Consider the following 16568-nt stretch of genomic DNA (forward strand, 5'->3'; position numbering starts at 1 on the left):
CTCATTCATTACACCTATATTCTTCCCCTACATTCCTTCTTTCAGTATTTGTTCAGACTGCTCATTCCCAGGGCTTGTCAGGTCCTGTGAAGTTGTTAACATTCTGTTCTTCTGTCTTCCAATACTCTCACTTACTCTTTTCCCTGCTAGAGTTTTGGCAGCAAATCCCAGTTATATCATTTCACCTGGGAACACTTCAGGAGGCATCTCTAACACATAAGGACTTCTTTTTTTAACATAACCACAATTTCATTGTTATACAGTTACATTGTTACAATTATATTTTGTTATACCCAACAAAATTAATAACTTATTAATATCATTTAATATCTAGCCCATATTGTTTTCCCCCATTGTTAAAAAAAAAATCTTTTTTTTCCACCAGTCAGAACAGCCCTGGTCAGAGGCAGGAGAGGGAAAAGTATCTGGAAACAGCATCCCAGTTTTCCCTATCTCTGCCTCATTTCTCCTCCTATTTCTTCTGATCTTGCTGATCTGTGTTGACAGCCTTATAACTTGATATAAGCTGGACCTCTGAGTTTTCCTTGCATCCTTGTTTCCAAACTTACTTCCCATTAGAAGTTGTGTCCTCCTGGCCGGGCACAGTGGCTCACACCTGTAATCCCAGCACTTTGGGAGGCCAGAGCGGGCGGATCACCTGAGGTCAGGAGTTCGAGACCAGCCTGGCCAACATGGTGAAACCCCATCTCTACTAAAAATACAAAAATTAGCCAGGCGTGGTGGCACACACCAATAATCCCAGCTATTCAGGAGGCTGAGGCAGGAGAATCTGTCGCCTGGGCAACAGAGCAAGACTCCACCTCAAAACAAAACAAAAGTTGTATCCTCCTATTCCACCTGTGCATTCTTCTCGATTCCTTTTCTTTCCCTTTGTCTCCATTTCTGCACTGCCCTAGCTTCCTGTCTCTTCTTCACCTTCTTGCCTTGTCTTGCCTGAACTCCTTGAAAGAATTATCTATGTTTGTTGTCTGCGTTGCTATCCTTCTGTTATGTTTCGAATATTTTAGTAAGGCTTTTTCAAGTGACACCAAAAAATATTCTTGTCAGGGTTACCAATGTTCTCCTTGTCTAAAGGCCACAATCAGTTCTCAGCAACATTTGATGTAATTGTTTACATCCTCCTTCTTAATATATCCTTTCACACAGTTGCTCTTGGTACTAGGTCTTCCTGGTTTTCCTCCTAACTCACAGGCTGCTCCTCCTCTGTCTCCTTTACTGGCTCTTCCTTCCCTCCCAAATTTCCACCGTGGAAAAGGCCCTGCTTCAGTTCTTAGACCTCCTGTCTTCTTCAGCTATACTGTCTCCTTGGTTCTCCCGTTCATTCTCAAGGCTTTAAATGCCATCTGTCTGAGGCTCAGCCTAGAGCTCTGCGTGCAACTCATATCCTGGTCCCCTACTGTCTCCTCCTTCACATTTCCAGTTGGATTTTTTTTTTCTTTTTTTTTTTTTTTTTTTTTTAGTGAGACAGGAGTCTCGCTCTATCGCCCAGGCTGGAGTGCAGTGGCACAATCTCGGCTTACTGCAACCTCCACTGCCCGTCTTCAAGTGATTCTCATGCCTCAGCCTCCTGAGTATCTGGTCTACAGGTGTGTGCCACCCCACTTGGATATCTTATGGGCATCCCAAAACTAATGTGTGCAACAAGAAACTCTGATCACCTTCCCTGAACATGTTCCACCCCAGTGGTATATAGACCATTCTTTCAAGAGTTTATCTTGGAGCAGAGGCATTTCAGCTCTTTCCTTCAGATTGCTTGGAGTCATCAAGGAGTCATCCTTGATCCTGTCTTGCTCTTATACCCTCATCCACACTACGGAAATCTGGACTGCGACAGTTTCCATGCCCTGCTGTTTCCACCATGGTCCAGGCCACCGTCTCATCTGGATGATCATAGCCTTTGAGTGATCTCTTTGTTTCTGCCTATGTCCCGCTAAGGTACATGAATCAGTGGAGCAAATAGAAGGAGATTTTAAATGTAAATCGAATCATGTCATGTGTTTGTTCAAAATCTTCCAGTGGCTTCTCATCCTAACCAAAGTCAAAACCAGTATCCTACAAAGCTAGGTCTGATGTCCCTACATTTACTCTTGGCCTTCATCTGTACCACACTATCTGAGTCACTCCACACCAGCCACAGTGAACTGTCCGTCCCTTGGCCATGCCAGCCTGATTCTTCCTTGCATCAGGGCCTTTGCACTGACTGTTCTCTTGCCCTAGATGTTCTTTTCAAAGTCATTCCCTGGGCTTTTCACATCCTTGAGATTTTTACTCAGTCACCTCAGAGATGCCTTCCCAAATCACCCTATCTAAAATTCTAAAACCTCACCCCACTTCTGTGACTATCATTTCTCCTTCCCTGCTTTATTTCTCTTCATGCCACTCATCACTTTCTGATACATTGTGTATTTTATTTATTCATGTAATTGGCCCATCTTCCTCCTCTAGACTTTCATGTCAGTGAGGGTAGGTTTTTGTCTTTGTTCACTTCTGTATCCCCAGGGTTTAAAATAGTGCCTATCACACAGTAGGAGCTTAATAAATACTTGCCAAATGAAGGCATAATCCATAGGAGTAATGGATGAGGCAGACTAGGATGTTGGGAAATGGTCTACAGAGACTGGCAGGAGGCTTTTGCCATTGTCCTGGTGCTCCAACTGGTGTAGGGGTGGAGAGGAATTGAGAGAGTTGGCAGAGATGGAATCCATTTGCCTTGATAATTGGTTTGATATGGAAGGTAGAGAGAAGTAGTCATGGGACTGAGTAAGTGCCATGGATGACAGGAAGATGCTTCTGTTATCAGGTAAGCTGAAAGAGAGAGGGCGCAGTATGTCAATAACCAGCAAGGGTTCTGGTTATTGACTGCTACACAGCAAACCACTCTAAAACTAAGTGGCTTAGGAGAGCAACTATGTTTTAATCTCCCACAGTTCTTTAGGTTTACCCAAAGCGGATGTGATCAGCTGAGATGTGAGTGATGCATCTTGCTATGGCTGCAGTCATTTGGGGACTCATTTGGGTTGGAACATGCAAGATGGTTCCGTCACACATTTGACATATTTTCGTGGGTTCCATCACATATTTTCGTGGGTTGGCTGGAAGGCTGGGGTCAGCTGGGACAGCAGGCCTCACTCTCTCCAGGTAGTGTAAGGGCTTCCAGCAGGATTGAACTTGTTACGTGGTATGTTAGAGCTCCCAAGAGTGAAAGCTGTCTGGCCTTCTTAGGACTTAAGCCTGTAACTGGCACAGTGTCACTTGTGTCAAATTTATTGGTTAAAGCAGGAACAAGGCCAAAATGGAAGAGCTCCCAATGTTAAAACTGGAATAATTATAACAGCAATATAAACAGTGATACTATTGTATTATAACCCATAGGATAAGATATAAATCCATACTGATATAAATAAATAACTGAATATAAATAAATGGGGAGACAGAACAGCTCTGACAGAAGAATTCTAATTAATGGATTTAGAATGAAAGGGGGAAAAAGCTGGAATAATTTTAACAGCAAAATAAACAGTGATACTATTGTATTATAACCCATAGGATAAGATATAAATCCATATTGATATAAGTAAATAACTGGATACAAATAAATGGGGAGACAGAACAGCTCTGACAGAAGAATTCTAATTAATGGATTTAGAATGAAAGGGGGAAAAAGAACATTGTCATTTGGTAAACAGCACAGTAATAACTATTGCAGATAGGTTCCACAGATATATGCTAAAATTAGTGGCTGAAAGTTTGAAGAGAAATAGGATATTTGTATAATCTCAAAGTATCTCCCTCAAGATATTTATTAATTATAAAGGGAAATGTAGTGACTTTACAATGGAGAAGCTCAGAAGACACCCCCTTAACCAAGTGATCAAGATCAAGGTTAACATCGCCAGTAAAAAGACATAACAATATCATGAACTCATTGATATGTTGAAGGACACAGCATCACATCTGAGGTATTCTAACCAGAAGTGAAAAACTCATTCTAATCATGAAAAAACATCGGACAAACCAAAACTGAGGGATACCCTTCAAAAGCACCAAGTTCGTGAAAGATGAGAAAAGACAGAGGATCTGTCACAGATTGGAGGAGGTTAAAGATCCATGACAACTAAAGGCAATGTGGAAACCCCAGTTGGATCCTGGACCAGAAAAAGTACATTGGTGGAAAAACTGGCAAAATTTAATTAAAGTCTGTAGTTTATAGTATTGTGTCAATGTTAATTTCCTACTTTTGATGATTGTACTATCGTTTTCTAAGATGTTAACATTAGAGAAAGCTGGGTGGAAGGTATGGGAATTGATATTTGTGCAACTTCCTTGTAAGTCTAAAATTAGTATAAAATAAAAAGTTTTTAAAATCCATCAATTCTATATTCTTGAGTTTTTGTTTTGTTTTTTGAAGAAGGGGTGTTGAGTTTTGGTAAAGAGTATCTTACATGTAGAGAGGCAATCATGACTTCTCCTTACATCTATTATTGTGGTGTATTATAATAAAAGATCCCCTAAAATTGAACCAGTCTTGCAATCCTGGGTAAACTTTTCTTTGCCATGGTGAAATATTTTGTTATTGCGATGTTGGAGTCTTTTTGCTAACATTTTAATTAGAATTTTGCTTCAATATTTGTAAGTGACAATTAGTCTGTAATTTTCTGTTTTTGAACTGTCCTCAAGTTAAGGTCCTCATGGTATCCTTGCTTTATAAAATGAATGAGAACTTTTCCCTTTAGTTTTCAATGCTTTGGGACAGTATTTGGAGCATAAGGACTACCTGGTTTGAAGGTTTGATAGAATTTCCTTGTGACCATCTGGAGTTAATTTTGAGAGTTATTCACTTCATCTAGGTCTACGCATTTATTTATATAAAGGTCTGAAAAGTAGTCTTACATGACTTTTAAGAAGATGTTTTTTGGTGACTTTGCCTTTCTTATTTCTTATTTTGAGAGCTTGTTGGGAGGTTCTAGCAGGGGAGCACAGCTACTCATATACCCTTGACCGAAGACTGGTCCTCCTCTATGTGGGATGGTCATCCTCCTTGACCGAGTGTGCAGCTTCCGGAGGGATGCACATAGAGCAATGAGGGAGGAAGGGGATACCCACCTAGCCAGCCAGATCAGCTGGATCAACACTGGTGATCAATGTGGTGACAGATGTCGCAGCCAGATCGCCCTCACATCCATGTCACTTCTTAGTTGAATATTTATGCTTTCTCTCTTTCAGTTAGCTAGTGTTTGTCTACTTTTTTTGACAAAGTAGGATTTGGCTTATTAGATCTACTGCTTTCTGTTCATTAATTTATGCTTTCATCTTTATTAATTCCTGTCTTTGTGCTTTCTTTTGGGTTACTTTATTTTATTAGCTTTTTGAGCTTGGAATTTAATTTATTTATTTATTTATTTTTTGAGGCAGGGTCTCACTCTCTAACCTAGACTGGAGTGCAGTGATGCAGTCAGGCTCGCTGCAGCCTCAACCTCCCAGGTTCAAGTGATGCTCCCTCCTCAGCCTCCTGAGTAGCTGGGACCATACAGGTGTGTGTATGCACCAAGTCTGGCTATTTTTTAAAATTTTTTTGTAGAGATGAGGTCTCACCATGTTGCCCAGGCTGGATTTTTTTCTTTCCTTTTTATTTGTAAAAGTACTTAAGGCTATAGTTTCCCTTACCTCACTGTGTTAAATAAATCCTGTATATACGTAGTGTTTTTTATTACCATTATTTTTAAGTAGTTCTATAATTTCATTTTGTGTATTCCCTTTAATTCCCGCCTATTGCCTATGATATGATCAGCAACCTTTTTCTACTTTCTTCTTCCCCTGTGTCTTCTATTTGAGTGGCATTTCTACCTTATCAGGACACAATGCCCTATAACATTAGCACATGTTTTCTTCCTCTCTCTTCTCCCCCTTTTAGTGCTAAGTTTACAATTATGTATATTAAATGCTCATCATCAGTCTTTTTGCTAAATTTCCCGTCATGTCTTGCTTTGAATGATGATTTTTGGCCAGACCTTTTTTTTTGGTGGTAAATATGCATAACATAAAATTTATCATTTTAACATGTTTGAGTCAATGGCATGAAGTACATTCATATTGTTGTACAACCATCACCACTATCTATCTCCAGAAATATTTTCATCTTCCCAAACTGAAACTCCATACCCGTTAAACAATACCTCCCTATTCTCCCTTACCCCAACCACCTCTCCTCAACCACCATTTGACTATTCTAGGTACCTCATATAAATGGAATCTTACTGTCCTTTTACTTCTGGCTTATTTCACTTAGCACAATGTCTTCTAGGTTCATGTTGTAGCATGTGTCAATTTCCTTTCATTTTAAGTCTGAATACTATTCCATTGTATGTACGTATCACTTTGTTATTCATTCATCCATTGGTGGACACTTGGGTTGCTTACACCTTTTGGCTATTGTGAGCAATGCTGGTATGAACATGAGCGCATGAGTATCTGTTTGAGTTCTTCCCTTCAGTTCTTTTGCGTATATAGCCAGAAGTCGAATTGGTGAATCACATAATAATTGTATTTTAAATTTTTTGAGAAACCACCATACTGGTTTGTGGGTATACTACATTTTACATTCCCACCAGCAGTATGCAGTGGTTGAATGATAATTTCAAAAACTCTGGTAGAACTCATGTTTTTTGCTTAGAGTCACTTTGGATTCCTGTTGTTGTTCTTTAAAGTCTAATAGTTTTTCTAGTGCATGTCTTAGAGTTGGTGGTTATGAGTCAACTTTTCCCTCATATCCCATAGGCCCTTTCATATTTAGATGCAGGTAATTGTTTTTAAAATGTTTTCTTACATTATACTTTTAAATATTTCCGTTGTTTTGGTATCTAGGAACTAATTATATGAATATTACTTCTTTGTTTTCCTTTCCAGCTTCTTTCTCTCTGATCCTTTTTGCTTCTTATTTCACTTCATTCTCTTGTTTTCTGGCTATTACTAAGTGCTCGTCATGTTTTCATTTCAATCTATTCCTCCTTGAGTGTCTTATAAGTTTGTCTTCATTTATCATATAATATTGTCTTTTTCTTTGATTTCTTTCAGAAGTTTGTTAAAATCTTTTTGTTTCTTTACTTTTTTTGTCCATTTCTATTCTTAGTTTTTGAATTTTTAATTTATGATCTCATATTTGGGATATATCTCATATCCCAAAATGTTTGTTTGAAGATATTTAATTTAGCTTAATGTTATGATTTCGTTAATTTTTTTTCTGTCTCACCATTTTTTTTTTTTTTTTGGTGGAATTTTCTTTAGTTGAATTGTTTGGATTCTCATTTTCATTTTTTTTAATAGACTACAACTGTTTGCGTGTCTGCATTTCTGTAAACGGAACTGTCAGATTCTAGTGTTTTTGAGATTTCCCTAGTTCAGGAAAATGCTTCTGTCAGTGTAGCAAAGTACAGTTTCTTTACTGGATTGCAGGGGAAGGAGAGGTGGTGCATCCTTTGGGGTTTCTTTGTTGTTGTTTTTTGTTTTTCTCTTTTGTTTTGGAAGACCCTGGATTACTCTCTCTTGCTTGTTTTTCCTTTTCCTTTGCTGTTTCCAAGCAGAATCTTTTCCTGGCTTTATACTTTCCCCATTATGCCACTGCTCCCCCAGTTGTGGGGTTAAAGAACAGGCCCTGCTTCACTCACGGGGAGAGCATTTCCACCTGAAACCCTCTCATTTCTGTTTTCCTTACCCAGATCTACCTTCTGAGATATCATCCTTCTTTAGGGAGACAAGGAAAAAAAGCCACAGGGTCCCGGAGAGCCAGGGGAATGGTGAGTGTTTCCTGTCTCCATTACTGGCTGTAACAGGATGGACACATTCCCTTCTCTTACCCTGACTGCCTTATTGGTGCCTAGCAGAGTTCAGCTCCAATTCCTCTTACTTGCTCCCCTGCCTCAGCATCACTTTCTGCACAACCCATGACACAGTTATTCACCTAGTAGTTAACTGAACAACACACAATTCTACAGTTTGAGATAGAGTCTGCATTTCTTTGTTCAGCTTCAAAAGTTCTGCTGCCTGAGAGTAACATCACAGTAATGGAATGGGAAGATTCTGGAATCTGTGTCCCCACCTAGACAACGATTATACTGGCAGGATCTATCAGATGTACCTATTTTGGAACTCTGGAGTCTAGTTGAAGGCCTCCAGTTCCCAGGGGGAAGGAAGCATAGAGGGTAAGTCACAGCTAATTTTAGCTACCTATCATCTACCATGCCAGCCCTATGGCAGGTAGCTGTCCTATATTCCTAGATCAGCTTCTACATGGCTTGTGGGAGACATGGTGGACAATAAGGACCCTTTACTCCAAATATTGAGGATCTGTGTTCTGATTGTTAATTGCTGTTTCTGATCACAGAGGTGGTCCACTTAAATCCCCTGAAAGCTACTTCAGCCAATTGCAACCCCCCACTGGCTAAAGTTGCTTTTAGGGGATTTAAGGAGCCAGAGTCTGTTTTCCCCCAGTGAAGTTCTCTTTTTCCCCTTTGAGAGCCAAATATTTGAGGACTAGTATATTGAAAAGCAACTGCATATGGGGGAATGTAGAAGGTATACCCATGGAAAGGCACAGGCTCAGAGAACACCTGAGAAGACCTTAAGCTTACACCTCAGGCTGATTCTTAGCATGGAGACACCCTACATCAATATTAAAAAAAAAAAAAAAAAAAAAAAAAAACAAAAGGGAGACTCTAACAGAGTTGCTGCTTTATAAGATTTAAATGTCCAGTTTTTGACAAAAATCATAAGGCATACAAAGAATGAGGAAAATATGACCCATTCAAAGGGGAAAAAAAATGAATAAACTGAAAACATCCCTGACAAAGGCCAGATGGTGTACTTACTAAACAAAGACTTTAAAACAGCCATCTTAAAGAGCTAAAGGAAGATGTGGAGAAAGTCAAGAAAATAATGTAAGAACAACATGGAAATATCAATAAACAGACAGAAAACATAAAAATAAACCAAAAATAAATTTTGGATTTAAAAAGTACAACTGAAAAGAAAAGTTCATTAGAGGGATTCAGAAGTGGATTTAAGCAGATGGAAGAATCAGCAAACCAGGAGATAGGACAATTATCAAGTCTGAGGGACACAGACAAAAAGATTAAAGAAAAGTGAACAAAGCCTAAGGGAACTATGGGATACTATCAAGTGGATCAACTATGCCTTATGGGATTCCCAGGAGAAGACGAAAAAGGGACAGTGAGATTGTTTGAAGAAATAATGGCTGACAACTTCCCAAGTTTGATGAAAGACTTGAATATAAACATCCAAGCAGCTCAATGAACTACAAGTAGGAAAACCTCAAAAGGACTCACACTGAGAAACAATGTAATCAAAGCATCAAAAGCCAAAGGTGACAGAGGGATTTTTGAAAGCAGCAAGAGAAAAGCAACACTACATACAAGGGATCCTCAATAAGATTATTAGCAAATTTCTTATGAAAAACCTCTCGGGCCAGACGTCAGTGGGTTGATATATTTGAAGTGCTAAAAGAAAACAAACAAACAAAAAAGCCTGCCAACCAAAAATTCTGTATCTGGCAAAACTGCCCTTCATTACTGAGGCAGAAATTAAGACATTCTCGATAAGTTGGTGGAGATTACAACCACTAGACCTACCCTACAAGAAATATTAACAAGAGTCTTTCAGGTTGAAATAAAATGACTTTAGACAGTTACATGAAGCCATATAAAAAAATTAAGTTCTCCATTAAAGGTTAATACACAGGTAGTAATATAAGCTAGTATTACTGTAACTGTGCTTTGTAACTTCACTTTTTGTTCTCTATATGAGACTTAGGAGACTACTGCATTAAAAAAAAAATAGTCTGTGTTTTTGACCACACAGTGCATAAAGATGTAATTTTGTGACATCAGTAATGAGTTGGAGATGGAGCTGTATAGGAACACAGTTTTTATATGCTATTGAAGTTAAGCTGATGAGTTCAAATTCAGTTTTTAAAGTTTAGGACATTAAGTGTAATCCCCTTGGTTACCACAAAGAAAATATCTGTAGGATGTAGAGAAAAGCAAATGAGATGGGAATTTAAAAGTTGCATTGAAAAAATCAACCAAAGACAAAAAAAGGACAGTAATACAGGAAATTAAGAATAAAAATCTGCAAGACATGTAGAAAACAAAGAGCAAAATAGCAGAAATCAGTCCCTCCTTATCAGTAATTATTTTATATGTAAATGCTTTAAACTCTAAAACAATTTGGCATAGTGGATTTAAAAAAACATGATCTAACTATATGCTGTCTACAAGAAACTCACTTTATATCCAAAGGCACAAATAGTTTCAAAGTAAAAGAATGGAAAAAGACATTTCATGCAAACAGAAACCAAAGAAAGTAGGAGTGGCTACATTAATACCAGAAAAAATAGACTTTAAATTGAAAAAGGCTACAAGAGATAAGGAAGACATTAATACAACAGGTTTACTACAGCAAGAAGATATAAAAATTATACACATATACCTCATAACAGACCCTTTAAATATATAAAGAAAAATGGGCAGCATTATAGGGAGTAGAGTTTTATAATAATAATTGGAGATTTCAGTACCCCACTCTAAATAATGGATAGAACAATAAGAAAGACAATAAGTAAAGAAATAGAAGACTTGAACAAGGTGTAAATCAAATAGATATAATAGACATATTCCGAACATTGTACCCAACAAAAATAGAATACATGTTCTTCTCAAGTACACATGGGACATTTTGCAGGATAGACTAAATGTTAGGCCACAAATTAAGACTGATATCATAAGAAGTATCTTCTACCACAACAAGATGAAGCTTGAAACCAATAACTGAAAGAAAATTTAAAAATTCACAAATATGTGAAAATTAAAGAACATACTCTTAAACCAGTAGGTAGAGGAATAAACTACAAGGGAAATTAGACCATACTTAGAGTCAGGTGAAAAAGAAACACGACATAGGAAAACTTATGAGATGAAGTAAAGTGCTAGGAGGGAAATTTTTAGCTGAAATACATTAGAAAGCAAAATCTCCAAGGAACAACCTAATTTTACAACTTAGGGAACCAGAAAAAGAAGAACAAACTAAACCTAAAGCTAGCAGAAGGAAGGAAATCATAAACACTGGAGCAGAGTCAAATGAAATAGAGAATAGAAGGATAATAGCAGAAAGCAACAAAACTTAAAGTGGTTCTTTGAAAGGATTAAATAAATTGACAAACCTTTAGCTTCATTGACTAAGAAAATAAGAAAACTCAAATTACTAAAATCAGAAATGAAAGTGAGGACATTACTATTGTTTCTACAGAAGTAAAAAGGATTGTACAAGAGAACTATAAATTGTGTGCCAACAAATCGGATGCCCTAGATGAAGTGGGCAAATTCTTAGAATGCAAAACCTATCAAGACTGAATCATAAGGAAATTGAAATTTTGAATAAGTGTATAACTAGTGAGGAGATTGAATCAGTAATCAAAACCATCCTGATAAAGAATCAGGTCCTCCTGGACCTGATGACTTTGCTGGTGAATTCTGCCAAACATTTAGAGAAGAACTAACACTAGTTCTTCTCAAACTTCTCCAAAAGTATTGAAGAGGAGGGAATACTGCCGGACTCATTCTGTGAGGCCAGCATTACTCTGATACCAAAACCAGACAAAGACACTACAAGAAAATTACATCGTTTATAACATTGATGCAAAAAATTTCAACAAAATACTAGCAAACTGAATTCAACAAGCATTTGAAAAGAATTATACACCATGACCAAGTGGAATTTATTCCTGAAATGCAGGATGTTCAACATACAAAAATAAATGGGTATATGGCCGGGCACGGTGGCTCATGCCTGTAATCCCAGCACTTTGGGGGGCCGAGGTTGGTGGATCACCTGAGGTCAGGAGTTCGAGACCAGCCTGGCCAGCATGGTGAAACCACATCCCTACTGAAAATACAAAAAAATTAGCCAGGCATGGTGTCACGTGCCTGTAATCCCAGCTACTCTGGAGGCTGAGGCAAGAGAATTGCTTGGACCCAGGAAGCAGAGCTTGCAGTGAGCCAACATCATGGCTCTGCACTCCAGCCTGGGTGACAAGAGCAAAAACTCTGTCTCAAAAAAAAAAAAAAAAAATCAATGCATATAAAATATCACATTAACAGATGAAAAAAAAAACACATGATCATCTCAATGCAGAAAAGTATTTGACAGAATTTAGCACCCTTTTATAGAAAATAACTAGAAATAGAAGGAAACCACTATATAATAAGGCCAAATGCGAAAATCTCACAGCTAACATACTCCATGGTGAAAGACTGAAAGCTCCAACATCAGCAATAAGGCAGCAATGCCCACTTTTGCCACTTATAGCCAAGAGTATTGGAAGTGTTAGCCAGAGAAAATAAGCAAGAAAAAGAAACAAATGCCATCTGAATGGGAAAAAGCGAAGTTATCTGAGTTTGCAGGTGGCGTGATCTTAAATGTGGAAGACCCTAAAGACTAAACACACACAAACCTATTAGAACTAGTATATGAAGTCAACACACAGAAATCAGTTGCATATCTATACACTAACAGTGAACAATCCTAATAGAAAATGAGGAAAACAATTTCATTTAAAATAGCATCAAAAAGAAAAAAATGCTTAGGAATTAACCAAGGAGATGAAAGACATACACTGAAAACTACAAAATACTGCTGAAAGAAAGATGTAAATAAATGGAAAGACATCACGTTTGTAGACTGGAAAACTTTTTTTTTTTTTTTTTTTTTTGAGACGGAGTTTTGCTCTTTTGCCCAGGCTGGAGTGCAGTGGCATGATCTTGGCTCACTGCAACCTCCACCCCCCAGGTTCAAGCGATTCTCCTGCCTCAGCCTTTCAAGTAGCTGGGATTATAGGTGCTGCCACCACACCTGGCTAATTTTTGTATTTTTTAATAGAAACGGGGTTTCACCATGTTGGCAAGGCTGGTCTTGAACTCCTGACCTCAGGTGATCCACCTGCCTCGGCCTCCCAAAGTGCTGGGGTTACAGGTGTGAGCCACCGCACCTGGCCAGAAAACTTAATGTTAAAATAATAATACTACTCAAACCAATCTACAGAGTCAATGTAATCCCTATAAAAATAACAATTTTTTTAATAAATAGAAAAATTCATATTAAACTTGATATGGAATCTCAAGGGACACTGAATACCTAAAACAATCATGAAAGAGAACCAAGTTGGACTTACAGTTCCTTATTTCAGAATTTACTACAAAGCAACAGTAACCCAAACTGTGGTACTGGCATAAAAACAGACTTACAGACTAATAGAACAGAATAGAGATCCCAGAAATAAACCCTTGCATATATGGTCAAATGATTTTTGACAAGAGTGCCAAGACCATTCAATATGAAAAAGACTATACTCAACAAACGCTATTGGGCAAACTGTATATTTATATGCTGAAGAATGAAGTTGAACCCTTACCTAACACCATATACGCAAATTAACTGAAAATGGATCGAAGACCTAAACATAAATGTGAAAACTATAAAATTTGTAGATGAAAACCTAGGCAAACATCTTTATAACATTGGATTTGGTGATGATTTATTGGAAATGACACCAAAACATAGGCAATAAAAGAAAAGAATAGTGAACTTGGACTTCATCAAAATTTAAAACTTTCATTCATCAAAGGAAGGGAATATATTTGCAAGTCACATATCTGATAAGGGATTAATATTTAGAATATATAAAGAACTCCTACAGCTTAACAACAATAGAAGAACGCCCCAGCTTAAAAATGGACAAAGGATTTGAATAGTCATTTTTGCAAAGATATACATGTGGCCAATAAGCACCTGAAAAGATGTTCACTATCACTCACATTAGGAAAATACAAATGAAGACCACAATGAGATACCACCTTATACCAATTAGTATGGCTATTACTTAAAAAAAAACCCAAAACTAGAAAGCAGTAAGTGTTGACAAGGTTGTGGAGAAAACAGAACCCTTGTGCATTGCGAGTCGGAATGCAAAATGGTACAGCTGCTGTGGAAAACAGTGTGGTGGTTCCTATAGAATTGCTGTTTGATCCAGTAATTCCACTTTTGAGTGTATACCCAAAAGAGCTGAAGGGACTCCAACAAATATTTATACAACCATGTGCATGGAAGAATAGCCAGAAGCTAGAAACAAACCAAATGTCTATTAACAGGTGCATAAACGAAATGTAGTATATACACACAATGGAGTATTATTTAGCCTTAACAAGGAAGTAAATTCTGAGTGCATGCTTCTACATGGCTAAATCTTGAAGACATGCTAAGCGAAATAAGTCAGACACAAAAGGACATATATGATTCCACTTATTGTAGCTACATAGAATAACCACATATATAATGGAGACAGAAAGCAAAATGGTCACTACCAAGATCTAATGGGAGGAAAGAATGGGAAGTTATTGTTTAATAGTTACAGTGTTTCAATGTGGGATGATGAAAAAGTTCTGGATTCTACCAGTAGGTGGCTTTTATTCCTCCTGGGGGGCCCTCCCTGCCTACATTTTGGCGTTGTCTTCCTTTGCTCATAATGTCCTTGTCCCTGCTCCCCACATGCCTCATCTGTAGTTCCTAGCACTTTCTTCTTCCCTTGATTCCAACCCATTCTCCAAGACCAAGTTGCCATGCCCTGTCTTAGAAAACCCTTTCTAATCTCTGTTCCAGTGTGTCCTCCTTTTGGAAATAGTGCTAAGAAAATTAAAAGAATAAAACTGGGCAGGGGCATGAGAATAGGATGCAAAGATGAATTTTTGGACTGAGTGGCCAAGAAGCTCCATGGTGAGCACTCACAGTCTAAGGCTGGAAGTTTAATGAACTGTTTTCTACATTTCACAGGTAAGAAAACTGGGATACTAGTTGGTGGCAGAGGTGGGTCTGAAACTCAGGCACCATGATTCCAGGGCTTCACTACTCTCTGCTTGTGACCATCAGGCCCGAGAAAGCCAAGCCGTAGGATTTTGAGGAATTACTGAGTTATAGTGGACTATTTGATCTTTTAAATTCTTAAAACTCGGAAAATCTGTTATCCTTTATTGTTGCTTACATTTTATATGTTGCTTGCTCTTCTGTCTGCCTAGATTTAAAGTTCCCAAAATGTAGGGACTCCATTTTGTGCACATATACCCTGTGTGGCCCCCCAGGACCTTGACTGTATGGGTTCACAAATGCCACTGGCTGGATTGAGACAGGGATTTAAAAGTCTTGGAACACATGGCACCAGGGTCACTGTCAAAGGCAGGGATCTTGATATCTCACCTGCCTCCCCCAGGGCAGCCTTCTCCCTGCCCCTCACCCTGCCATGGGCAAGGCTGGCTTCTGAGTGAGCAGGGCTCAGTTTTGTGTTACAGGCACACATGGCATTCAGGGATGTGGCTGTGGATTTCACCCAGGATGAGTGGAGGCTGCTGAGCCCTGCTCAAAGGACTCTGTACAGAGAGGTGATGCTGGAGAACTACAGCAACCTGGTCTCACTGGGTAAGCCTGATATCTGTTAGGATTCCCATTCTTATTGCTGGGAATTTTAGGCTATGCTTGAAGCAGCCATCTTGCTTTGTTACTTGACCTTTGGGTTGGACCAAAAAGCAACTACATTTTATTCGTGTTTCCCCAGGGAGGGTCTGATTTTGCAGAGTGGAAAATGGGTAGATTTGTTGTGTGTGTGCATATGTGTATTGTGTGTGCTACTCTGCATTTCTAGGCCTTTTTTCTCAGGCTGGGGTTCTCATCCTATGTTAACTTGTTTTAAATGAGAGGGGTGTTCATCTACTCGGCATGGAATAGAATCAGTGTACTCTCATCTGAGTTCACTGCCCACTCATCCCTTCCATTTCTGAGAGCCCCACTCACCCCTTCCAACTCAGGGCTTTGTACTACCTTTGAAGTTTCCTAGGCTGTTTAGCTTTGAATTCTTGAATGGGCTCTTGAGCCCATAACCCTTTTACTTATTTTCTTTTCCTGTGAGCAGGAATTTCATTTTCTAAACCAGAACTCATCACCCAGCTGGAGCAAGGGAAAGAGACCTGGAGAGAGGAAAAAAAATGTTCACCGGCAACCTGTCCAGGTGAGTGGGAAAACACTGGGCAAATGAGACATGAGCTCAGCAGCTCAGAGGACTGGGGGAGAGGAGGTGTTGCTCAGGTGCTGGGGAGGGAAGCTGTTCCCCTGACCTCCTGGGCTGCTGTTTAGATTGCCTGACACGGCCTCCCTTCCAGATCTCCATCTTCATTCGAGTATGGACGGGGCTTTCCTGGTGTCTCGTCTCCTTCCTCCACTAGGAAGCCTTTTTTCCTCCCAGTGGGTTTCTCCTCTCTAGCTCACTCAGTTCTCTTTCATATTTATGGGCTTCTTTCTCTTGTTACTGTTTTTTAAAAAGATCATCAAGAATATGGAAACAACTGTGACCTAAAGAAAGAAGGCAAGCCCAGTGGGAGGAAGAAATCTAAAAAGCCAATAGAGAAATTGAAATGGAATTCTAAAAAAACTGTGAGCTA

The 16568-nt window shown here is 38.8% G+C and overlaps 1 protein-coding gene across 22 annotated transcripts in view; it reads left to right on the forward strand.

The window, feature by feature from the left end:
• ZNF133 (zinc finger protein 133) overlaps positions 1-16568 on the forward strand; it is a 33973-nt gene that overhangs the window by 7228 nt on the left and 10177 nt on the right. For 3 of the 22 annotated variants that reach the window (XM_034947699.2, XM_034947700.2, XM_034947701.4), the window contains 3 exons: positions 7734-7811; positions 15426-15552; positions 16043-16138. In XM_034947699.2, coding sequence (XP_034803590.1) covers positions 7734-7811; positions 15426-15552; positions 16043-16138 — 301 coding nt within the window. Of the gene's footprint in view, positions 1-414; positions 15553-16042; positions 16139-16450; positions 16493-16542; positions 16561-16568 lie in introns of those variants that run through there. The other 19 variants (XM_008962943.4, XM_008962944.4, XM_008962945.4 and 16 more) reach the window with 14 other exon arrangements.

This window comes from Pan paniscus, chromosome 21, assembly GCF_029289425.2.
Source record: "Pan paniscus chromosome 21, NHGRI_mPanPan1-v2.0_pri, whole genome shotgun sequence".
Taxonomy (NCBI): Eukaryota; Metazoa; Chordata; class Mammalia; order Primates; family Hominidae; genus Pan; species Pan paniscus.